This window comes from Myotis davidii, unplaced genomic scaffold, assembly GCF_000327345.1.
Source record: "Myotis davidii unplaced genomic scaffold, ASM32734v1 scaffold441, whole genome shotgun sequence".
NCBI lineage: Eukaryota > Metazoa > Chordata > Mammalia > Chiroptera > Vespertilionidae > Myotis > Myotis davidii.
In genome coordinates, this window is record NW_006291818.1 from 287,982 (window position 1) to 314,102 (window position 26,121).

A 26,121-nucleotide genomic window follows, 5' to 3' on the forward strand; every position below is an offset into this window, starting at 1 on the left:
ATTAGTTGCTATGACACGCACTGACTATCAGGGAGCAGATGCTCAATGCAGGAGCTGCCCCCTGGTGGTCAGTACACAGCCTTCGGTGGCCCCTCTCCCTGGCCTGCCAACTTCCTGCAGCCTCTCTCCCTGGCTAGCTGGCCAGTCCCCCAATAGGCTTCGATCACCAGCCAGGTTGAGGGACCCCACCCGTGCACAAATTTGTGCACTGGACCTCTAGTTATTATATAATCTTTGACTTTCATCAGTTTCACCTTTCTAATAACTATGTTTCCCCAAATATAGTTGACCCTAGAATAACATGAGATTGAATTACATGCATCCACTTATACAAACAGCTTTTTCAGTAAATATTGTAAATGTATTTTTCTTTCTTATGATTTCCTTTATTATTTTTAAATTATAGTTGACATTCAATATTATATTTTTTCATTATGATTTTCCTAACATTTTCTTTTCTCTAGCTTATTTCATTATAATACAGTAAATAATACTTATAAGATACAAAATATGTGTTAATAGGCTGTTTACAGTATATTATTGGTAAGGGTTCTGGTCAACAAGTAGGCTATTAGCAAAATTCTGGGAGAAAACAAAAGTTATATGCAAATTTATTTTATTTTTTTGCCTCAAAAAGTGACATTTATTCAAAGGAAAAGAAAAGAAAATGACAAGGTAGCCATCCCTTGGCTCCACTCCCTCTCCCCTCCTGCTCCTCCTCAGCCTGCCAAGGACTGAGAACCCTGGCTGGGATAAGGCAGCAGGCCAGCCCCTCTGAGATGAGGTCAGCAACATTGTGGGGCATCTCCTCAATGGAGGTGTTGTAGAGTCCTCTTGCCCTAGATGGTTTGGCTCAGTGGATAGAGCATCGGCCTGTGGACTGAAGGGTCCCGGGTTCAATTCTGGTAAAGGGCATGTACCTTGGTTGCAGGCTCAATCCCCAGCACTGGTCAGGGTGTGTATGGAGGCAACCAATCGACGTGTCTCTCTCTCTGTCTCTCCCCAATTTTTCCACTCTCTTTAAAAATGGAAAAATATCCTCCGGTGAGGATTAACAACAACAACAAAAAGTCCTCTTGTTTTCTTCTGTTACCATATTTATAGCCACACCCTTATGGCCAAAAGGTCCACCCCAACTGATTCTGTGGATATAGTTTTCCCTGTTGGTGGGAAGGTCATAGTTGATGACTAAAGAATCCTGCTGCACATCAATATCTCTGGCCATCAGGTGTGAAGTAATCCATACTCTGCTAGAGTGGAACTCCCTCATTACTACAATTCATTCCTTTTGGTCCATATATCCATGCGAAGCAGAGACAGTGAAGTCTCAGGTGTGCATCTTCTCTGTGAGCCAATCAACTTTTCTTCCAGTGTTGATAAAGATGACTGCCTGGGTGATGGTGAGGGTTTCATACAAGTCACACAACGTGTACAGCTTCCACTGTCCTTTCACACTGATGAAGAATCGGCAGATACCCTCCACAGTCAACTCTTCCTTCTTGACGAGAATCCGAGGGGTCCCTCATAAACTTCTTGGTCACCTCAAGCACATCAGAAGGCACTGTAGCTGACAGTAATTCCACCTGGGTGCTGCTGTTGAGCTTTTGGAATATGTCATAGATCTGGTCCTTGAACCCATGGCTTAACATTTCATCAGCTTCATCTAGTACAAACCTCTTGATGTATTTGGGAGACAGGTATCTGTGGTTAAGCATATCAAACACATGGCCTGGGGTGCCCACGATGATATGGGGAGCTTCCATCTGCAGCTTCTGCAACTCAGCACACACACTGGTACCCCCAAGGCAGGCAGGAGGCCACCATGTAATCTCTTAAAGCCATGACTACCTTCTGTATCTGCTGTGTCAATTCTCTAGTGGATGCCAGGGCTAAGACCTGGGTGGCCTTTAGATCCAACTCAGTCTGTTGCAGAATCCATTTGGGAAAAGTGAGTATTTTCCCATCCCAGATTGGGCTTGAGCAATCACATCATAACCCTTGATACAAGGAAGAATGGCTCGCTGCTAGATGGCACAGGGCTTCTCAAAACCATAGGCATAGCTTACACCTTTATATATCTTCCACATTTTTTATAGATTACATAGTATTAAAATAAATTGATATCATATGATAAGCTCCATAAATAAAGTGATAAAAAATCAACAAATTTATAAACAAAAAGTTTAAAGGGGGCCGAAACCGGTTTGGCTCAGTGGATAGAGCGTCGGCCTGCAGACTGAAAGGTCCCAGATTCGATTCCGGTCAAGGGCATGTACCTGCGTTGCGTGCACTTCCCCAGTGGGGGGTGTGCAGGAGGCAGCTGATCGATGTTTCTCTCTCATCAATGTTTCTAACTCTCTATCTCTATCTCTCTCCTTTCCTCTCTGTAAAAAAAAAAAATCAATAAAATATATTTTAAAAAAAAAGTTTAAAGGGGTAGGTATTTTGTCATCTTTTTCCTAAATCAAAGTTATGATAATATAAAATATAGAATATAGATCCTAGGAAAGGTTGTTTATATCAGCAGAATTACTATTGGTTCCTGTAAGTCAGTGGTTGAACTATTTTTTAGCAAACTACTGGATATAGAGTTCAAAACCACACTTTTAAGGTTTTTCAAGAATTTTCTAGAAACCGTCGATAAATTACGTAAGACCCTCAATAAGTCTAGTGAGACCGCTGATAAATTTAGTAAGTCCCTCAATAAATCTAGTGAGACCATTGAGGACATGAAAAAGGACCAAATAGAAATTAAGCATATACAGACTGAAATAAAGAATATTATACAGAGACCCGACAGCGGACTAGAGGATCACAAGAATCAAGTCAAAGATTTGAAATAAGAGATGTGCTACCTTTTCACATTTCATTGCTGTGAACCCTCTTCCTGGCCAAATTCTACATTTTCCCAGTATTTCTCTTGAATCTATATGTGGCCATGTCACTGAGGTTGTCCAATGGAATACAATCAACATGCCATTTCTAGATAGGACCGCTAAGAATATCTTCTGTCCCTGGGCAGGTAGTTTAGTTGGTTAGAGCATCGTCCCAATATACCTCAGTTCCGGGTCAAACCTCAGGCAGGGCATCCCTCTAAAAAGCAATAAATAAACTTTAAAATTTTTAAAAGAAAATGTCTCCTGTGATTATCCAGGCTCATTTCCTATCCCCACCTGTTAGCTGCCTGCAGAGTATCCAACAAAAGACTCGGAGGCCCCAAGGATGATGGAGCCGAAAGGTAGAAAAAGCTTGAGTGGCTGAAGGAATAGGAGAGAGGACACCCACCAATTAGTGGAGGGGAGCTATGGGGCGGGGAAAGAGGAACAACTGTAATAATCTGAACAATAATGATTTAATAAAAAAAGAATAAAAAAAGAATTTTCCCCTTATATATGTTTTTATTGATTTTTAGAAAGAGGAAGGGAGAGGGATACATCAATGAGAGAGAAACATCATGGATCAGCTGCCTCCTGCATGCCCACTATTGGGATCAAGCCCGCAACCTGGGTGTGTGCCCTGACTGAGAATTGAACCAGCGACTTCCTAGTGCATGGGTCGAGGTCACCCAAAGGTACTTCTAACATACCAAAATATTTTTTTAATCTTTTTGTTAATCCTCACCCAAGGATATTTTTCCATTGATTTTTAGAGAGAGTGGAAGGGAGGGGGAGAGAGAGAGAGAAACATCAATGCCTGCAACCGAGGTATGTGCCCTTGACCAGAATTGAACCCGTGACTCTTTAGTCTATGGGCCTATGCTCAAAACACTGAGCCAAACTGGCTAGGGCCATATAAAAATATTTTAAAAATCTACTTGTAGTCATTTAAAAAACTGTCATAGAAACACATAAATACAATGTTGCCTTGTGTAAGCAAAACTGGGAAAAATGTGCTCTTAGTTTACATTACAATCTCTGGTAAAAAGGGTTTAATTAGGAAGGTTATAGCTCTGCATTGGTCTTCCTAAAATTTAGGCTTGACCATTTCTGCTCACATAAAATAGAACATATTACATCATACCTGTGGAACATTAAACACCAGCTTACACTTAGCAATATCAGCTTGATACATTACTACTCTCAAAGCGAATGGTAAAGGTTTTGTTTCAAAGTTGTAACAAACAGTATCTAACAACTGCTTACTTTAAATAACATGAGGAAAGATGAATCAAAGACAAAATCACTTGAAAATCAACTTTGCAAAGAAAATACCAGGTTACCATTTTACGTAGGCCTGTAGAATAATATCTATGTTTCATTCTATATAGCATATATTTTCATATAAAACAGAGACTGGCCATTGATAGAGATCAATGAATACATCCTTAAGTTAAAAATTACATAATTTTAATATAATAAAAATTGTTTATATTACCTGTTCATAATTTAAACGTTGAATTTCTGAAATTTCTTTTGGCTTTGCTTCAAGCATGTAATCTCCTGTAAAAAGAAATTGTGAAGTTGCCTTTTAAAAAGATTAGATTTAAATTTTAAATTACAGCAATAAGTGACATATAAAATTAACCACCTAATTCTAATCAGAGAAAATTGATATTAGTCTCACATATATATATTTTTAATCCTCACCCGAGGATATGTCCATTGATTTTAGAGAGAGAGGAAGAGAAACATCAAAGTAAGAGAGAAACATCAATCAGCCCCCACACCCTGGATGCACCCCAACCATGGGTCAAACCCAATGCCACAACCTACTTATGTGCCCTGACAAGGAATTGAACCCGCAACCCTTCGGTTTCTGGGACAACTCTCCAACCAAGCCACACTGGCCAGGGTTGTCTCATATATTTTTTTCAATTACATACTCTAATGCTTTTGAGCTTTCTCTTTCTTCCAGTTTATAATATATTTGAGCATCTTTCCATGTTACTACAATAAAGCTCTAAATGGCTGTACCAAGTTTCACTGTTATTAATAACATTACCATTACCCCATTACCTTTCCAAGAATGGGTGTTATCAGTCTTCTAAATGTTTGCGCCATTCTGAGAAGTAAACAAAAATTTTTTGCATTTAAAAAATTGATATATTTTATATATGTATTTTTACTTGGTATCACCTATTTAATATATATATGACTTTTGGTATATGTGGCACCTTTTAAATATATGTAGCTCTATTTTAACATCTGCAGTGCCTTATCTATGTTTTGTCTTTTTAATTATGTATTAACTATATATACTCTTCTCTTAATTGCCTGCCTACACAAGTATTATTTCTTATTACTGAACTGTAAAAGCTCTTTTCAATTAGAGAAATTAGAACATTATTATACATGTGGTAAATATTTCCCCCCCATATTGGCTTCTAACTTTATGGTTATGCTTTTTTGTCTATTTTTTGTGTGATACAGAAATATTTAATTTTAATATAGTCAAATTCTTCTTGGTTGGATGTCATTTGTAGAAAGATCTTCAAATCTTAAAAGTATAAAAACAGCCCTGGCCAGTGTGGCTCACTCAGTTGGTTGGAGAAGTCATCCCATACACCAGTGGATGGTGGGTTTGATTCCCAGTCAGGGCACATAACCAGGTTGTGCATGTGAGGATGGCAGTCGATGGACATCTCTCACATCAATGTTTCTCTCTCTCTCTTTCCCCTACTTCCTCTCTCTAAAATCAATTTTTTAAAAATATAGAAACATTCACATATGCCTTCTTCATATAACTTTATCTTTTTTAATGTTTAAATCTTTAATTTACCTGGTATTTATTTTGATATAAACAGTTATATATAACACCAGCTTCTCACCTAGCCTCCCAAATCACTAACAAGTTGATGAAATTTTTTATAATACAACCTTTATTTTCTAATTCAAAATAAACGTCTACAAGTCTTCTCTTAAGCTTTCCAACTCTGCTAAAAAAAAACAAAAAAACTCCTAACATTAATATATTATTTGTAGTTTTTTCCCCAAAATATATTTTATTGATTTAAGAGAAGAAGGGAGAGGGATAGGTAAAGCATCAATGATGAGAAAGAATCATCAATCGGCTGCCTCCTGCACACCCCCCACTAGGGATCAAGTCCACAACCTGGGCATGTACTCTGACTAGAAATCAAACTGTGACCCCCTGGTTCATAGGTCAACACTCAACCACTGAGCTACAATGGCCATGCTATTATTTGTACTTTTAATTAGAACTTAGGATAGGAAAATGTAGGTGGGTGTGGGGTAGAAGGGGTCAATGGGAAAAAGTGGGACATCTATCTATAATAATAAACGTGTAATATGCTAATTAGACCGGACAGCTGAACGACCTTTTGGACCTCATTCCGGATGTCCTTCTGGACAAAGCCGTGGGGGCAGGGACTGAGGCAGATGCTGGTAGGGATGATCAGGCCGGCAGGTGAGCAGTTGGGGGCAATCAGGCAGGCAGGCAGAGTGGTTAGGGGCGATCAGGCAGGCAGGCGATCAGTTAGGAGCCAGCAGTCCCGGACTGCGAGAGGGATGTCTGACTGAACTGGCAGTTGGACAACCCCTGAGGGGTCCTGGATTGTGAGAGGGTGCAGGCTGGGCTGAGGGACCTCCCTCCCCCTGTGCACGAATTCGTGCACTGGGCATCTAGTATTTTCAATAATAGATGTTTAAAAAAACAAAATAAATAAAGATAGCAAAATCTAGGAAAGATTTTATTCTGCATAGATACAAGAACTCCAAAAGCACTAAACAAATTGATTTTCAGAGATATATAAGAAAGTCTATGTAACAAATATTTCTGAGTCCATATAATATATGGCACACATACATATATATTTGAGAACATAATTGCTATACTTGCATCCTATATTTCATTTGATAGAAGAATCAGATATTTTTATTTATTATTATTATTATTTTTATTGATTTCAGAGAGGAAGGGAAAGGGAGAGAAAGGTAGAAACATCAAATGATGAGAGAATCATTGATTGGTTGCCTCCTGCACGCCCCCTACTGGGGATTGAGCCTGCAACCCGGGCATGTGCCCGTGACTGGAATTGAACCCAGTCCACAGGCCAACGCTCTATCCTCTGAGCTAAATGGGCTAGGGTGTAGAATCAGATATTTTTAAAAGGCAGAGTTTGACACTGTCTGGTTGCTCAGTGGTTAGAGCATTGGCCTGCATACTGAAGGGTCTGGTCAAAGGCATGTACATGGGTTGTGGGTTTACTCCCTGCCCCTGGTCAGGGCATGTGTTGCAGGCAGCCAGTAGCAACCAGTCTCTCTCACATCGATGTTCCCCCCCACTTCTCCACCCTCCCTCCCTTCCCTCTCTCTGAAAAGAAATGGAAAAAATACCTTCCAGGTGAGGATTAACAAAACAAAACAAAACAAAAAAGGCAGAGTTTGAGTTTTTAAGGGAACATCTTTCAGTTTTAGATACCTAAATAAATCTTCTCTCAAGAGTGCTATTTTGTCTAGCTTTTCTAACCTTTATCATCTGAAACTGGTCAACAATATTATTTGAGTCAATAACTATTTATTCAGTTCTTCCCGGAAGCAGCCAGAGGTGACCTCTGAAAATAGTTTGCTCTTTACTTGACCCAGAAAGCCCCACAAAATCATGCACATCAAAATGTTCAAATCTTCATGTTCACTTTAAGAACACTTGTGAAACTGCCCAGGCCATCAAGGGTATGCATATTCAAAAAGCCACCAAGTATTTACAGGATGTCACTTTACAGAAGCAATGCGTGCCATTCCGTCATTACAATGGTGGAGTTGGTAGATGTGCCCCGACCAAACAGTGGGGTTGGACACAGGGTTGGTGGCCCAAAAAGAGTGTTGAATTTTTGCTGCACATGGTTAAAAATGCAGAGAATGCTGACTTAAGGGTTTAGATCAGTGATTCCCAAAGTGGGCGCTACCGCCCCCTGGTGGGCGCTGCAGCGATCCAGGGGGGCGGGGATGGCCACAGGTGCATTTGTTTTAACTTTTTTTGTATTACCTTTCTATTCTGAGTTCAATAAATAGTTTCATAATTTCAAACTTCAATGTTTCTAATTTACACCTTTCTTTACTATATTTTACGAAAAAGGTAGAAACATTAATACATATATCTTTCGGTTTAATTGCTATTAAAATTTTAAAAAAATTAATTGCCAGGGGGCGCTGAGTAATATTTTTTCTGGAAAGGGGGCGGTAGCCCAAATAAGTTTGGGAACCACTGGTTTAGATATATATTCTCTGGTCATTGAACACATTCAGGTGCACAAAATTCCCAAGATGCAACATAGAATTTACAGAGCTCATGGGTGGATTAACCCATACTTCAGCCCTCTCTACCACATTGAGAGGATCCTTACTGAAAAAGAGCAGACTGTTCCCAAAACAGAAAAGGAGGTTGCACAGAAGAAAAAGATATCCCAGAAGAAACAAAAATTAATGGCCCCAGTCCTGGCCTGTGTGCTGTGTGGCTCAGTTGGTTGAACTGTCCTCCCAGGCACTGAGAGGTCACCAATTTGATTCCTGTTGCTGGCACATGCCCTGGTTACAGGCTGAATCCCCGGTGGAGGGCATACAGGAGGCAGCCAATCGACGTTTCTATCTCTCTCTCAATAAAAAAAACATATTAAAAAAAAGAAAAGAAAAGAAAACCAAACCTATGGCCCAGGAATAAATTCAGCATAAAATAAATACAAATAAAGAAAAAAAAAAAAAAGCAAAGAAAGCAAAACTATTTATTGAGAGTGGACTATATGTCTAGTAATGGGTAAAAACAAATATTAGGAAATACATGGTTCTCTTTATAAACAATAATTTGCCCTGGCTGGTTTGGCTCAGTGGATAGAGTGTCAGTCTGTGGACTGAAGGGTCCCGGGTTCGATTCCAGTCAAGGGCACATACCTGGTTTGTGGGCTCGATCCCCAGTAGGGGGCGTGCAGGAGGCAGCCGATCAATGATTCTCAACACTGATGCTTCTACCTCTCTCTCCCTCTCACTTCCTCTCTAAAATCAATAAAAATATATTAAAAAAAACGCACACAAAACACTCCAAAAAAATAATTTGGTTGGGCAAACAACATACAGGGAAAGGAATAAGATAATGATAAAGTATAATATAGTTAAAATGTAATAAGTGCCACCTTATTTTAGTCTAATCATCACACAAACTATTTCAGATGAGTAAAGTTACAACATAAATTCCAATTTGCATTATACTTTTTATACATTATCTTTCTATCCATTTTCTACCTTCCACCTACACTTCTTCCTCACCTTATTTTATTAGACCTCCTAGCATTTCCTAGATATTCTAGCTTGTCTTGTTCTTTTCTTTATGCCAAAGCTCTCCAACAAACCTTGTCCATGTATGGCCCTGCTCTACTATTCTAGTAAGAAATTTCCAAATTAAAATTCACTCCTCATCTAACCTATGCCAATCAAAATTCCCATTCCCTTGTGGTTTCTCAGCTAGGCGCCAGAAAAGCAATTAATGGTTTCTCTTATAATCTTTCTACAAGTGTTTACTTATTAACTCAAAAGTGTCTCTGGTTTCTCTAAAGAGCTGGAGTAATCTCAAGAGGAAAAAAATCAAATAGTTTAGAAAATTAAACAATTTGCCCTAGCAGGATTGGCCCTGAATAAAGTTTACTTTTGGTGAGGCAAATTCTTCAGAATCTATTTTCTCATACCACTCTTGCTCACTTTCCCCCTACCTCCCATTAGGATACTGCTTTCACGCTGCTCTTAGTTGCTGATTCCCCCTCACCCAAAACTTTCAAATACCCCAGATCTAGATATTTCTTCATTAATGTTTCTTTTTCCCTATTAAAAATTTCTACCCTATGACCTGTTTCCTCAAAGCTTTGCTAACATTTAAGTGATATTAATATTCCAAATGTCCTCCCTGCTTTTACCACTCTCTACTTGCTTTTGTCTGCAAACTTTCTGAGACAAAATGAGCTCTGTTACATTCCTATTGGCTGTATATGAGGATTTCCAGTTTTCTCTTGTACTCACTCCAAGCCTGTTTTCATTCCAGGCACTTACATGTCAAGGTTATCAATGGCCTCCTTATGGCTCAATCAATGGTCAAATTTTAAGTCTTCTTCCTGCTAGAACTACTCACAGCATTAGATCCAGCTAATATCTCACTCTTCATTGAAGGTTTGTGGGCTAATGCTCTAACTACTGAGCAAACTGGCCAGGGCCCTAAGTTCTATTTCAACATCACAGCCAGATAATTCTTATTAAACTCAAAGTCCTATCATGTCATTTCTCTATTCAAAATTCTCTAATGACTTCCCAGCTTACTCCCAGCTAAAGTCAACATTGTTATAATAGTCCACAGAGCCCTATATGATCCGACCCTATTATTTTTCTCTCATTTGCTACTACCTCCCCTTTACACACTACTTGACAGTCATACTGGCTGCTCAAAAGCATCAAACATATTTTAGCTTCCCCCTTAAATATAATTTATAAATCTAACGCAGGAGCTGCCCCTTGGTGGTGAGTGTACTCCCACAGGGGGCGGGCTGCTTGTTCAGAAGGCAGGCTCACGGCGATGGCAGGAGCCTCTCTCACCTCTGTGGCAGCACTAAGGACCCTCAGGGGATGTGCAACTCCCGGCTTAAGCCTGCTCCTAAGCCAGCAGTCAGACATCCTCCCAAGGGGTCCTGGACTGCAAGAAGGCGCAGGCTGGGCTGAGGGACACCCTACCCCCCAGGGCCTCTAGTAATGAAATAATATTACACAAAGAAAAGGGTCTTCCAAAAGCTGCAATCTCAATTACTTCACTAACCCTACATCTCACAAAAAAACAAGTTAGCTAGTATTCTGGAATGACAAAGACAAAGTAATCAGCTGACAATTTTTTAAAAAAATAAAAATTTAATTACTAAAAACATTGTGAGAATATGGATTAAGATTTCAATTTGGTAATAGTATCCTATATAATAAAAGGCTAATATGCAAATAGACCAAATGGTGGAACGACCGGTCACTATGACCCACATTGACCACTAGGGGGCAGATGCTCAATGCAGGAGCTGTCCCCTGGTGATCAGTGTGCTCGCACAGGGGGAGCACTGCTCAGCCAGAAGCCGGGCTCACAGCTGGTGAGTGCAGCAGTGGTGGCGGGAGCCTCTCCCGCCTCCGTGGCAGTCAGACATCCCCCAAGAGCTGCCAGACAGCGAGAGGGCGCAGGCCGGGAGGAGGGACCCCTCCCCCACTGAGTACATGAATTTTGTGCACTGGACCTCTAGTAAATATATAAACTTTTTTTTGTTAAACCAGAAAAGATCTCAGTGTGATATACAACTACCTGCTCTGTAAACAAGTCCTACTCAATGCAACTGGTCTGTAAACTGTGTATTGATGGTCTGTTTTGAAATAAGAGGCTTGCATTAAGAATTCAATTCAATACACTACTTCCTTCACCAAGAAAATTTTGCTATGAAAAAGTTTCAGATGAACTAAACAGTGTGCTTACTCTTGTAAATGTTTTACATACTGGCACAAGCCCCTATCTCACTGCATTCTAATAGCTAACATTTCATAAATGGGCACAGGTCCATGAATCATACTTTGGGTATCACTGCTCTAAATCACCTCCTGGGTCTTTATTGAAGGCTAATCAGTATTTTTAATTTTTATTTTTTTATGTTTTTATTGATTTCAGAAAGGAAGGGAAAGGAGAAAGAGATAGAAACATTAATGATGTGAGAGAATCATTGATCAGCTGCCTCCCACATGCCCCCTACTGGGGATCGAGCCAAAACCTGGGCATGTGCCCTTGACCCTTAAGTCCACAGGCCAATGCTCTATCCACTGAGCCAAACCAGCTAGGGCATAATCAGTATTTTTTAAAAACAGTTTCTATATGCAATATCAGAGTTTCTGTGCTACTTCTCATTGTGCAACTTATTGGAATTAATATATATCTTGTGTTTTCTAGATGTTTGTCAGTCTCATAAATATTATAGAATTTTAGTCCTGATCAGAAAGAAGGCTTTAACATCCAAAAAGAATGACATACTGATAAAAAATTCTAATTAAGAGATTAAAAATTATAATTTTAAAATAGATTATATAATAGCACTTCTGGAACATGAGATTTGATAACATTTTTTATACGTTTTTATTTTATTTACTAGAGGCCCAGTGCACAAAAATTTGTGCACTCGGGTGGGGGGGGTGTCCCTCAGCCCGGCCTGTGCCCTCTTGCAGTCTAGGACCCCTCGGAGGATGTCCACCTGCTGGCTTAGGCCCACTCCCCGGGAATTGGGCCTAAGCTGGCAGACAGATATCCCTCTGGCAGCTCAGGAGCCCTCGGGGAATGTCCACTTGTCAGCGGGGACCAGGCCTAAGCTGCAGTCTGACATCCTTAGTGCTGCTGAGGCTGGAGAGGCTGTGCTGGCAGCCGTCAGCCTGGCTTGTGGCTGAGCAGAGCCTCCCCTGTGAGAGTGCACTGACGACCAGGGGGCAGCTCCTGCAATGAGCATCTGCCCCCTGGTGGTCAGTGTGTGTCATAGTGACCAGTCTTTCCCAGTTGTTCTGCTGTTAGGCTCAATTTGCATATTACCCTTTTATTATATGCCTGGTGCATGGGTGGGGGCTGCTGGTTTGCCCTGAAGGGTGTCCTGAATTAGGGTGGGGGTCCCCCTGGGGTGCCTGACCAGCCTGGGTGAGGGATTGAGGGCCGTTTTCAGACTGGCCACACCCCCTTCAGGGTGGGGATCCTGCTGGGGTGCCTGGCTAGCCTGGGTGAGTGGCTGAGGGCTGTTTGCAGGCTGGTCAAGCCCCCCAGCAGGGACCCTCACCCTTGAGGGTGTGGCCAGCCTGGGTGAGGGGCTGATGGCTGTTTGCAGGCTCGCCACATCCCCTTCAGGGTGGGGGGGTCAGGCTGGGATGCCTGGCCAGTCTGGTGAGTGGCTGATGGCTGTTTGCAGGCTCCAAGCCCCCAGCCACCCAAGCTCCCAGTGGAGGATAGATGGAAGCAGGTATCTGGGATTTATTTGTCTTCTATAATTGAAACTTTGTTGCCTTTTGCGGAGGCCACAGCCTGCCAGGGTAGGCAGGAAGCTTGGCTTCCTCCATCACCGGGGCAACAAAGCCTCTGGCTTGCTCCAGCTTTGTGGCTTCCGGCTATCATAGGAGATGTGCAGGAGGCAGCTGATTGATGTTTCTCTCTCATCGATGTTTCTAACTATCTCTCTCCCTTCCTCTCTGTAAAAAATCAATAAAATATATTTTTTAAAAAAAGAAAAGAAACATCAATGATGAAAGAAAACCATTGATCGGCTGCCTCCTGACACCCCCTACTGGGGCTTGAGCCTGCAACCTGGGCAGGTGCCCTGACCAGAAATGGAATCATGACCTCCCATTTCATGGGTCAACGCTAAACCACTGAGCCACACTGACCAGACTTAGTAACATATTAGCTTTGAACACTTGGTTTTAAAAGAGATATAAAATCATCCACTTTTCAACACTAACCTAAATATTCCATCAGCTGTTCAGCAGTTATGATTTCCATCATCGGTGGAAGTTTCACCTGAAAAACAAAGTATTTTTTTCTATAAAATCAAATGTTTTAGGTGATTAAAGTGTTTCTCTGTCATAAATACATGTATGTATATATACGTATCTACTATTTGTATACATTAACATTCACATTATTAAAATCTTGATAGTGAATCTTTATAAAGTATAATAGTCAATCCTATAACAATAAAATTTACAAAATGATTTAAGGTCTCATAGACATTGAGATGTCCATTTCCAATGCCTAGTGCTCTGCCCTTCACCACTCACCATGATTGTTGTTAGGCACCTATAACAGTGTCCTGTATGATAAAAAAGGCAGTTCAAGGGCAGGAAAAGGCATCAAACATGTTGTGACAGGTGACTCACCGAACAGTTTTACTGAAGAGAGGCTTAAATACAGTTCAATATCCCATTACTTCAGTCTACGCTGGCCATTTTTTATTGTTGAATGGCTAACATGAATACAGTATTAAAGTATTAGTCACACACTGAAGAATTCAGACTGTATTATTCCACTTGTAAAGTTTAAAAACAGGTTAAATTAAGTTATACTGTTTAGAGCTGCATACTTGGTGATAAAACTACAAAGAAAAGTAAGGAAATGGATACTATAAAAATCAGGATTATGGTTAGCCCTAGAGATAAGAGAAGTGATAGTTGGAAAGGAGCCTATTAGACATTTCTGGGGTGCTGGCAATGCTGTATTTCTTTTTTTTAAATATATTTTATTAATTTTTTACAGAGAGGAAGGGAGAGGGATAGAGAGTTAGAAACATCAATGAGAGAAAAACATCTTTCAGCTGTCTCCTACCCACCTTCTACTGGGGATATGCCCGCAACCAAGGTACATGCCCTTGACCAAAATCGAACCTGGGGCCCTTCAGTCCGCAGGCCGACGCTCTCCCACTGAGCCAAACCGGTTAGGGCAATGCTCTATTTCTTGACTTGCATGGTAGTTCTGCTGATGTTTGCTTTGCAATAAATTGTTAAACTGGACATTTCTGTTTTATGTACTTTTCTTATTATATTCCACAATAAAAAAATTAAAATTAGATACATATTTAAGTTTCTAAAGCTAATTCAGCTGCAACACATCAGTCTAAATTAATATTTCAAATGAACTGGCATGAGTTACACAGATATTACAGCTAATAATTATATATATTTTAGGTGACTTATTCAAAAGCATACTCTGTGGTATATTCATAGGAGAAAAATAAATAGTGTAGGATGGAAATTCAACCAAACTAATTAACATATCAATGATAAGATAAGAACTGCATAGTTTAAAATTGTTCAGAATTCTTTTCCACTCAACCAAGGGAATAATTTAAATCAGAAATTTCTCCAAATCCCGCCAGTGTTGAAAAAGATCCTCTGGATGTCAAGTTACCAAATGTGGTAATAGCATGCCACAAATTTTTGTTTGTTTGTTTTAATCAATAAATAAAATAGGTCTTATAGCCAAAACCGGTTTGGCTCAGTGGATAGAGCGTCGGCCTGCGGACTGAAAGGTCCCAGGTTCGATTCCGGTCAAGGGCATGTACCTGGGTTGCGGGCACATCCCCGGTGGGGAGTGTGCAGGAGGCAGCTGGTCGATGTTTCTCTCTCATCGATGTTTCTGACTCTCTATCTCTCTCCTTTCCTCTCTGTAAAAACTCAATAAAATATATTAAAAAAAAAAATAGGTCTTATAAAAGATCCCAGTAACATCGAACAATGTGAGAAAGTCTGAGAGCACATATGATAGTTGATGCTTATGATTTATTCATCCAGTGGATTTATTACTCAGTGAACCCAAGAGATTCCATGGAGGTTTTGATCACTGCTCAATTCTAATTATTTTCATCTTCTGTTTCAAAAAAATTATAATACTTTTTAAAAAATATATATTTTATTGATTTTTTACAGAGAGGAAGGGAGAGGGAGAGGAAAAGAGAGTTAGAAACATCCATGAGAGAGAAACATCAATTTGGCTGCCTCTTGCACACTCCCTACTGGGGATGTGCCCGCAACCAAGGTACATGCCCTTGACCGGACTTGAACCTGGGATCCTTCAGTCCGCAGACCTACGCTCTATCCACTGAGCCAAACCGGGTTAGGGCAATACCTTTTTTTTTTTTTTTTCGCTGTTTTAGGTTTACAAAAAAATAGAGCAGAAATTATGGAGAGTTCCCATATATGGTATGTTTTTAAACTTACTGGCAAATTATGGTCCCTGCTTGTTTTTCTAAATAAAGTTTTATTAAAACATGATTTATGTATTGTCTGGCTGCTTTTGCACTATAGTAGCAGAGTTGAATCTTGGCAACAGGGACCATATTAGCTCACAAAGCCTAAAATATTTACTATCTGGCCCTTTACAAGAAAGGTTTACTGATTCCTGCTTTAGGTGATTTTTTAAAAATATATATATATATATATTTCTTTATTGATTTCAGAGAGGAAGGGAAAGGGAGAGAGAGATAGAAACACCAATGATGAGAGAGAATCACTGATTAGCTGCCTCCTGCACGCCCCCCACTGGGGATCGAGCCTGCAACCCTGGCATGTGCCCTTAGCTGGAACTGAACCCGGGACCCTTTCAGTCCGAAGGCCAACGCTCTATCCACTGAGCCAAACCGGCTAGGACTGCTTTAGGTGATTTTAACTGAAGGCTCTAAGTGCCTTCAGAATTGCTTTTGGATGTCTGATTTTTAAACCAGTAGTTTATATTCATTGTGAATGTTCATATCCTGAACAACTATCAGGCCAATCTGAAAGACCATTACATCTAGCAATGTTTCTTAAACAAAATAAGACCTATATATTATTTTATTCCAGACATATTTGCTACTGAAATATATTCACCAGAAAAATTCCATAAACAAAGCTTATCCTCTGCTTTGGTTAATATAGTAATCCTACTATAAAATTTTCAAGATAAGAAATTTTCAAGATACATATACTAACAAGTATATGTATTTGGGAAATACATTCTATAAACAAATTCCTGAAAACAGATAATTTCAGGGTTCAGCCTTGGAATTTCCAAATAATTGCCTATCATAGGTTTCTTCAAATATTTGAAATAGAAAATGACAATTTGTATATTGATTTTAGAAGTGGGACAACAAATACACAAATATTTTAACTGACTTATTCACAAGCATACTCAGTGGTATATTCATTATCTGAATCTTAGCCAATAAAATATCCTGGATGTTCATTAAAACTACAACGAAAGAGCTGATAGTGAAGAAAAATATCTGCCTCTCACTAACAACTAACATTTTGGAGCCATCAACAGATCTTAATTTTTTTATCCACAAAATGGTATTCCTGAAAGCTTGCTTTTCTTTTTGCTTTCCTCTACCACAATTACCTTAAAAGCCAATGCCAAGGTTTTAATAATGATCCTAAGACTGAAGGGCTGCGGGTTCGATTCTGGGTACATCGGGCCTCGGCTGCAGGCTGGATCCTCGCCCAGTTGGGGCTTGTGCAGGAGGCAGCCAATTGATGTGTCTCTCTCTGTCTCTCCCCCGCACCTCCACTCAATGGAAAATAAAAATAAATGGAAAAATATCCTCAGGTGAGGATTAACAACAGCAACAAAAACATATTTAAAAAGGGAAATTAACTCTTAGGTAATCTGGCAAATAGCTCCCTCAAGTTTGTAGCATGTTTTGATTAGTTCCTGTTTTTTTGGGTTGTTGTTTTTTTGGGGGGAAGAGGGGGCCGGATTGTGAGGGTGAGGGGTAAAGACTGGTGGTGTCTTTTTGTCCTATTTTTCTTCAACGTTAAGCTCTTTTTGTTTTTTTTTACCAAAATAAGAATCAAATGTATTAATTCTTATTTTATGATTTCTAGGACTAATGTCTGGAAAAACTGTGGTATGCAGTTAGAGCCAGGGGTGGGCAAACTTTTTGACTTGAGGGCCACAGTGAGTTCTTAAAGTGGACCGAGGGCCAGAACAAAAGCATGGATGGAGTGTTTGTGTGAACTAATATAAATTCAAAGTAAACATCATTACATAAAAGGGTACAGTCTTTTTTTTCAATAGTTTTATTCATTTCAAGCCGTAGTTTGCCCACGGCTGTTAGACAGACCTGAGCAGAGCAAGGAGGATGGGCCAAGTACAGAAAGTCACCAGGGTGCAAGTGCCGGGAACCAATTCCAGCATGTCATCATTTCAAGAGTTTCATCAAAAGGTTGATGAAACTTGGGGACTCAACAGGGTTGAGTCACACATGTAGTCACCTGTTGGGAATGGCTAAAGGCATTTCCCCAAACCTGAATAGGAAACTGATTGTGGCTGCCAGACAGTTAAAAGGGCATCTTAATCTACATGTTATTGCCTCCTACTGGCCAAACACCTGAACAGCCTAGGCTATTCCCCCAACTGCACACTGCCTTTGTACCCTTTGAGGTGTATTATCTCCACCTTGCCTCAGGACAAATTGTGTTAATAAAAGCAAGGGTCCTAGACAAGGAGGGACTCTTCTTGATGCTGGGACATAAACCCTGGCAGTGGAAAGCCCTGGGTGCCTAGCAAAGGACAATTGTAGGGTGGGACCTAGCCTCCAGGGTGACCTTCCTCCCCTAGCATGTCGCTGATCTTGCGGTTTGGACCCATTGACCTTACCTCCCTAGAGATAACATCTAGGCTTCAGTTGTATTTCAGTTCCAGACCCAGAAGAACAATAAAAGCAGCCACAGCTGCATAGAATAATGACCACTGGCGCTGACCAATCAATCAATGGAAGACCATAACCCTGAAAGGACATACCTGGAAAGCTGCTGAAGCTTCCCCTGGGACCTCCCGTAAAATCGTAAAATCTCTACCCTTAAAAACCCTTAGGAAGGATTCAGAGCACAATCTTCCCCTTTTCCCCTTTTATCCCTCCAGGTGGTTACCATTGCCTTCCTCACTTCTAAGCTCTAAGCCCTTCCTTCACCTCGATCACTTGTTTTCGATGCCCATTTCTTCTAGGAATAACTTTTCTACCTGTGACTTACCAAATAAATGTCTATTATAGTTTGAATCTTGGCTCTGAATTCTTTCCTAGCCAGATCTCAAATACCAAGGTTGCTGAACCCAGGTCTGGTCTGACCCCATAGGTCAAACATCTGGTTCCCTTCCCTGCCTACAACAAAACCAGTTTAATGTAAAAAAAGCCTTGTTTCAGAACCCTGGTGTTCCTCTCTTGACTCCGTCTATTATATTAATACCTTCATAAACAAAAATATTAAGGCAGAAACATTAAAAAATGTCTCATAATGTAAAATTTAAATTATATGCAACCCCAGCTGGTGTGGCTCAGAGGCTGAGAGTCAGTCTATGAACCAGGAGCTCGCTGAGTGGATTCCTGGTCAGGGCACATGCCTGGGTTTTGAGTTCCAACCCCAGTAGGGAGCATGGAGGAGGCAGCCGATCAATGATTTTCTCTCAGCATTGATGTCTCTGTCTTTCTCTCCCTCTCCCTTCCTCTCTGAAATCATTAGAAATATATTTTTTTAGTTGTATGAAAAAGCAGAAAAATAAAAGCATAATGGCCCAGTCAGCATTGCTCAGTAGTTGAGTATAAGCCTATGAACTAGAAGGTCAAGGTTTGAGTCCCCGTCAGGGCACATGCCCGGGGTTGTAGGCTTGATCCTCAGTGTGGGGCGTGGAGGAGGCAGCCAATGAATGATTCTATCTCATCATTGATGTTTCTATCTCACTCTCCCTCTGCCTGCCTCTCTGAAATCAATAAAAGTATATATTTTTAAAAAGCATAATGAGCCAAAACTGGTTTGGCTCAGTAATACAGCATTGGCCTGCGGACTGAAAGGTCCCAGGTTCGATTCCAGTCAAGGGCATGTACCTTGGTTGCAGGCATATCCCCAGTGGGAGTTGTGCAGGAGGCAGCTGATCGATGTTTCTCTCATCGATGTTTTTGACTCTCTATCTCCCTCCCTTCCTCTCTGTAAAAAATCAATAAAATATATTTTTTTTAAAAAAGCATAATGAATTCAGCTTTCAACATTTATAAAATAAGGCCAATCTCATCAGAAATAAATTTTATATTTTATATATCTTTTAATTTGTTGATTTTTATAATTAATTAATTAGTCTAATTATATGGGATACAACCCTCAAATATACCTATAAATGGCATCGGTTTTGTTTTTATTTTTAAAATATATTTTTATTGATATCAGAGAGGAAGTGAGAGGAGAGACAGAAACATCAATGATGAGAGAGAATCACTGATTGGCTGCCTCCTTCATGTCCTCCCACTGGGGACCGAGCCTGCAACCTAAGCATGTGCCCCAACCAGAAATCGAACCGTGACCTCCTGGTTTATAGGTCGTGGCTCAACCAAATATAGCCTAAAGAAGCAAATTGAAAGTGTATTCCAAACTTACAAGTTTGATAGTTATTTCTGAAGAGGTCAGCTGTTATTCTGCCAAAATGGAAAATGAGGCCTCAATTTCCATCTGTCTATCTTAACATAATCTTGTCTCTGTATGTATCTGCCTTGTCCCATTCCTTTCATTACTTCAGAAAATAAGATTGTTCTTCCTCCAAAGAGAACTTTACCACCTATTCTGAAATGTCTGTATTGTCACTTTTCAGCAACCTTGTTGTCCTCACACCTGTCTTTTTGGCAAAATATTTCCTATTCTACCAGCTACTTGATGCTGTTATATTTGACAATAACTACTTCTTTTTTAAATATATATATATATATTTTTAATTCCAGAGAGAAATGGAGAGGGAGAGATAGAAAATAGAAACATCAATGATAAGAGAAAATCATTGATCGGCTGCCTTCTGCATGCCCCACAATGGGGATGGAGCCCACAACTGGGGCTTGTGCCCTGACTGGGAATCAAGCCGTGACCTCCTGGTTCATAGGTCAATGTTCAACCACTGAGCTACGCCGGCTGGCCGGGCATAACCACTTCTTTATTAGAGCTTCTCTCTCAGACAATTATCATGGCATTTTCTTATTTTTAGTTTCTTATATGCCCTCTCTCCCTTAATGCTTAGCATTCCCTTCTCCCCACCAAGTTTAATCTTTATTCCTGTTTTCTCTGTGTCTACTGAAAAATGGGATGGAAAGGAGACTGGGGAAATAGAGGGAAGATAGAGAAGATGTTTATGCTGGCAATTTTAGCTCCTCACATATATTGAGGTGGAAAAAAGTTGACAACTATTGCTCACCATTCTCATTTATTCTTATAGTTATCATACTTACTTAAACCTATGTCATGTTTCCCTAATTCAATTTTTTCTATAATTTTCCCCTCTATCCTGACCCAGTCCATATTTCTAGAGGCATAATGAACATTTATATTTTTTTCAGACATTTCCAACCTGACATGATCTAACTTTGACATCAACTTTCCCACCTAAAACACCTTCTCTATCTTTTGAATGGCCCAAGAAATCTCCATTGCCCAGATTAGAAAAAGTGGTGCCATCTTCTTCATTTCCTTTATCCAGGTAGTGATCATCATTTAGACCGTGACATCAAAGAGAAGGGGCAAAGAATTTCCAATCCAAAAGAGCTAGGCTTATCAATTCTTTCTGCTACACTCACTACAGTCTTAATTCTCATCTAATCTCAAGCAAAAAGACCACTTTCACCATGTCATTCCTCTGTCTAGTAATTTATAATAACTCCCTAATATCAGCTATATACACTGAGTGGCCAGATTATTATGACCACCTGACGTTTGTAGGCAAATTAGTTATAATTTCGCGCTGAAGTTGCTAGAGGGCCAGACCATTATAAATAGGGAAGCAGGTTGTTTACCACAACAGTAGAAGTGATTTTTTTCCTGAAGATATGGGTAAACAATGCGATTTAACAGCCTTTGAACGTGGGATATCTCTATATATAAAAGCCTAAGCGACTGAATGACCAATCGACAGGTTGCTATGACTGGCACTGACCACCAGGAGACAGAACATCCAGGCACAGGATCTGGCTCCGTCCTGTCTGGATTCGGCCTGTGGGGATCGGGCTGAACCCGGCTCTCCAACATCCCCCAAGGGATCCTGGATTGCAAGAGGGCGCAGGCCAGGCCGAGGGACCCCACCAGTGCACGAATCCGTGCAATGTGGAGAGGTTGAAGGAAACGTAAAATTTTCATGCCTAAAATTTCACTAATTGATCCTCAAAAATAAACTCCAACACCTTCTATCTATAATAATAAAAGCATAATATGCAAATAGACCAAACTACTTAATAGCAGAAAGACCATCTAGATGACCTTCCAGACGACCACACTATGACACGCATTGGTGCCAGGCCAGCCAAGGTGGGTGTGATGCCATTGGTCTGGGGTCGGAGGGCCCTGCCATCCCCCACAATCGCCCCACAGAGGGAGACCCAGGCCACCCTCTGCCCAGAGATCAATCAAGGAGCCCTGGTCAGGTGGGCAGGGCCTCTCTGTGGGCAGTGACCAATCACCTCAAAGAGGGAGGCCCAGGCTACCCGACTGGCAGCTGCACTATGGCGGGTGGGCAGGGCTTCCCTCTGTGGGACGACTGATCTGGGCTCCCCCACAGATCGCCCACAAAGGGAGGCCCAGGCCAGCCAAGCGATCCCACCCTATGCCTATCGCCATAGAGGGAGGCTACCGGTGGCAGGGAAGGGGGACAGCATCCCACAGATGGCAAGCAGTGGCAGCAATGGGGGCAGGGCTATCTGCTGGCAACTGGGGGAAGTAAAGCCCAAATAGGCCAGGCCTAAGGACCCTACCCGAGGGGTCCCGGATTGTGAGAGGGCGCAGGCCAGGCTGAGGGACCCCTCCCCCCGTGCACAAATTTTGTGCATCGGGTCTCTAGTATATATATACCATATAAAGTTTAAACACACCCAGTGATGGTCCTCTGAAATCTGATACCTACCTTCATACCCTATTTACTATTTTTCTCTACTATAGCATTTCTCAAACTTTTTGGTTTTAGAACCCTCTACGGTCCTAAAATTTTTGAGGTCCCCAAAGAGCTATATGGGTTACATCTATCGATACTTACCATACTGAAAATGAAAACTGAGATAAGTTTTAAACACAATACACAAGCACACATTCTACTAGATGTCAGAGCAATGTCATCACACATCATGCAGGCTGGAAAACTCCACTGGCACTTGTGAATAAGAATGAAAAGGCAAATAGCATCTTAGTATTATTATTAAAATATTTTTTGCCTCTAGAACCCCTGGCTCACTTTAAGAACACTGCTCTATCTAACCTTAATTCTTTTAACCTGTCTCCCTATCAACCACTGAAGATTACTGATTTGTAACTTTTGTGCGCAGTAATAGCCTAGAGCAGCGGTTCTCAACCTGTGGGTCGCGACCCCTTTGGTGGTTGAACAACCCTTTCACAGGGGTCGCCTAAGACCATCCTGCATATCAGATATTTACATTATGATTCATAACAGTAGCAACATTACAGTTACGAAGTAGCAACGAAAATAATTTTATGGTTGGGTCACAACATGAGGAATTGTATTTAAAGGACCAGAAGGTTGAGAACCACTGGCCTAGAGGCAGAGAGAAGACTAAGAACCATAGGTTTATAAAATAATCTTCAAATTCATTAACGTGCCTGCAATTTAATTTTATTTCCTGCGATTGCATTTTTTCCCCTCCTCCACCGTACTCCCCAAATAGAACAAACCTTTCTCTGCTTCAGTATCTTTGAATACAGTATTCCCTCTGTGTGGAAGACCTTCTCTCACTCATCCTTCAGACCCAATTCACAGGTTATCACTTCTTTGAAGCTTTCTATTAACACATCCCATTCCCAATTACCCCTTTTTCTTTAATTCCATAGCACATTTAGAACTTCTCACAATGCACCGTAATTACTGTTCATAAGTCTGTCTCTCCACTAATACAGACCTATATGAGAGCAGACTTGCATCTTTTTATTTTTTGTTAATCCTCACCCCTCACCCGGGGATATTTTTCCATTGATTTCTAGGGAGAGTGGAAGAGAGAGGGGAAGACAGAGAGAAACACTGATGTGAGAGAAACACATAGATTGGTTGCCTCCAGCATGAGCCCTGACCAAAAGCTGGGCCCAGGAGGAGGCTGCAACCCTTGTATGTGCCCCTGACCAGAATCAAGCCCAGGACCCTATGGTCCACAGGCCGACACTCTATCCACTGAGCCAAACCAGCTAGGGCCAGACTTGCGTCGTATTGGTCTTTCTATTTCTAGTACCTCTCATAGTGGGAACCCAAACATTTGATCATTCACTTGAAGTCATGTCTTTCGGAGTCAGTTCAGCCTGGCCAGTGTAGCTCAGTGGTTGAGCATCGACCTATGAAGCAGGAGGTCATGGTTCGATTCCCAGTTAGGTACATGCCCAAGTTGGGTTGTGAGCTTGATCCCCAGTGGGGGTTTGTGCAGGAGGTAGCCAATCAATGATTCTCTCTCATTACTGATGTTTCTCTCTCTCTCTCCCTCTTTGAAATCAATAAAAATATATTTAAAAGAGTCAATTCAATGCTCATCTATCCCCAAATATTCCATAGTATTTTTTTCCTTCCTCTGAACTTTTGCAGTACTATATAGAAATTAAGAGAGAGAAAAAAAAAAGAAGTTTAAAGGAAACTGTTATAACCTTCCTACAAAAAGACTGGGAACTCTGAACCACAGGATCAAATCCAATTCCCTACTCTGCATCAAGGGCCTGCATCAAGTGGCTCTTCTTTACCTTTCAATTTTATTTTCTATTATTCTCCAATATGAACTGACCACCCCTGTCATCCATCTATCTCTCTCTCTCTCTCTCTCTCTTTCTCTCTCTCTCTCTCTCTCTCTCTCTCTCTCTCTCTCCCTTTCTCTTTATTCTGTTTTTCCCCCGTGTGTTTATACTCTTCTCTTTCCCAGGAATTCCATTGACTTGTTAAATTCTACTTTTCTTTAAAAGCTTGGTTCAAGACCCAAAGATTTCAGGAAGCTCTCTGTGACTATGCCAGATCAAAGGAAAATTTCCCCTTTTGAGATATCCAGTGTATTTCAATCTGTTTCCTATAACCTAGTATTTATAGTGTATGGTCTTGCTATTGCTCTTTGATAATTTCAAGTAAGTCAATGCTACAACCCCAATAGCCTTAAGAGCAGGCACAGTTTTCATTTAAAACATTCGAGTGCCAGGATGTACCAGATACTGGTAAGATTTCCAATCCTATTTCTTTTGCATCAAACCTTTCTAGTAACAGGGAGACGAAGGCATATAATAAATACAATAGTATTTATTCCCTTAACTTGATTTACGCCTTAACTGGCCAGAACACCCCAGGTTATTTTTTTCTAGGGAACATTTTATCTATAGACATAATTATCAATTTGAAAATAAAATATGCTGAGATGTATCTTCTCAACACCTTGAAACTGCAAGCTCAGATATGATACTCTATTTATAGGTAACTCACTCTGAGTCTTCAATATGCTTACTTTTGAAGGCCCTCCCTTTTATGGTCCTTTACCTTGAATATACCTTTTCTTATTTTAGTTGTTACAAGTTTAGCTCCCTTAACACATTCTGATGCATGGTTACTGGGGATAATGCCAAATTATTTAAGAAGAGCCAAAGAGGAGGCAAGTAAAAATCATGCATAAATTTAAAATATAATCTTTGAAAACCAAGAAGTTGTGGTAATTGGGTCTCAGACCAATACTTTTCCTTAAATGGAATTTAAGGGGCCACATCTTCCCTATCACCATTTCCTTTGAGTATCCACACCCAAATGGAACAAGCATTAGTTGAGAAACAGACTGAACATAATCATTAGAACCTGGTCCCTGACATCATGGATTGATGATAACTTCTGAAAACCATTTTCCCCTATTATTCGCTCTTTTACATATGTGATAAAGTCAGTAAGAAGAAATAAATAAAAAATATAGTTTAAAAATGATCGTAGGATTCAGGATGTTCTAAGCCCTAGTTTTTTTGTGAGCGTATCAATCACAACTGAATATTAAACTCCTATTTAACTGAGACCTGAGGTTGCCAGCAATTCTTTCTGATAGACGTATAATTCGGAGTCCCCGAATGAATCTCATGTAAATAAGAAAAGGGAACTGATGAATGAGGAAAGAAAGGAGGAAGCCATCCGCTGATCTGCAGCATCTCCCCTACCCCATTTCCCTCCTCCCCAAAAGCTGTAGGAAATAGGAAGCTACAGCATGTACCTTCCAGGACAGAAGCAAAACATTGAGGATGGCCAGCAAAGGGCAGGGTCCGTTCTCATTCTGGGTGATGATGGGTGTGTGCTCTTCCTTCCATTGGATCCACTTGATGTGATAGACAGATTGTCCCGGGAAGCGTTCCTTGGAGGCCGCGAGCACCTGAGCTGCCTCCCCCTCCTCCTCCTCTTCCCCTCTGCACAGGGGCACAGCCCCGGGCAACACCGCCGCGGCATCCTCTTCCCCCTCCTCTTCTTCCTCCTCCTCCTCCTCCTCCGGGACCCTGCTCTCCGCTCCTTCCTCACTATTGAACTCGGAGCTACTGGGGAAAGAATGGAGGTTAGAGAACGACTCCAGGGAGTCCAGGCTCGGCGATTCCCCGGCAGGGCTCGGGTCGCTGCAACTGCTGCTGAGGCCGCCGGCGCTGCTGGGCTCCTCGGAGC

The 26,121-nt window shown here is 40.9% G+C and overlaps 2 protein-coding genes and 1 pseudogene across 3 annotated transcripts in view; 1 reads left to right on the forward strand and 2 right to left on the reverse strand.

Moving 5' to 3' along the window:
- FAM63B (family with sequence similarity 63 member B) overlaps positions 1 to 25,766 on the reverse strand; it is a 60,697-nt gene extending 34,931 nt beyond the window's left edge. The window contains exons 1-4 of one of the 2 annotated variants that reach the window (XM_006765224.2): positions 25,685 to 25,718; positions 13,440 to 13,497; positions 4,956 to 5,001; positions 4,375 to 4,439 (exon numbers count right to left, since the gene is read on the reverse strand). In XM_006765224.2, the coding sequence (XP_006765287.1) occupies positions 4,375 to 4,431 (57 nt within the window). In that variant the 5' untranslated portion in view covers positions 4,432 to 4,439; positions 4,956 to 5,001; positions 13,440 to 13,497; positions 25,685 to 25,718. Of the gene's footprint in view, positions 1 to 4,374; positions 4,440 to 4,955; positions 5,002 to 13,439; positions 13,498 to 25,684 lie in introns of both variants that reach the window. The other variant, XM_015564960.1, reaches the window with a different exon arrangement.
- On the reverse strand, positions 1,082 to 2,130 carry LOC102758469 (annotated as a pseudogene).
- LOC102753505 (60S ribosomal protein L17-like) lies at positions 7,589 to 8,381 on the forward strand (the record flags this gene model as incomplete). Its single annotated transcript, XM_006765223.2, has 2 exons — positions 7,589 to 7,831; positions 8,166 to 8,381. Coding segments are annotated over exons 1-2 (414 nt in total), but the record flags the coding sequence as incomplete, so codon positions are not given.
- Positions 25,767 to 26,121: the final 355 nt, after the last annotated feature.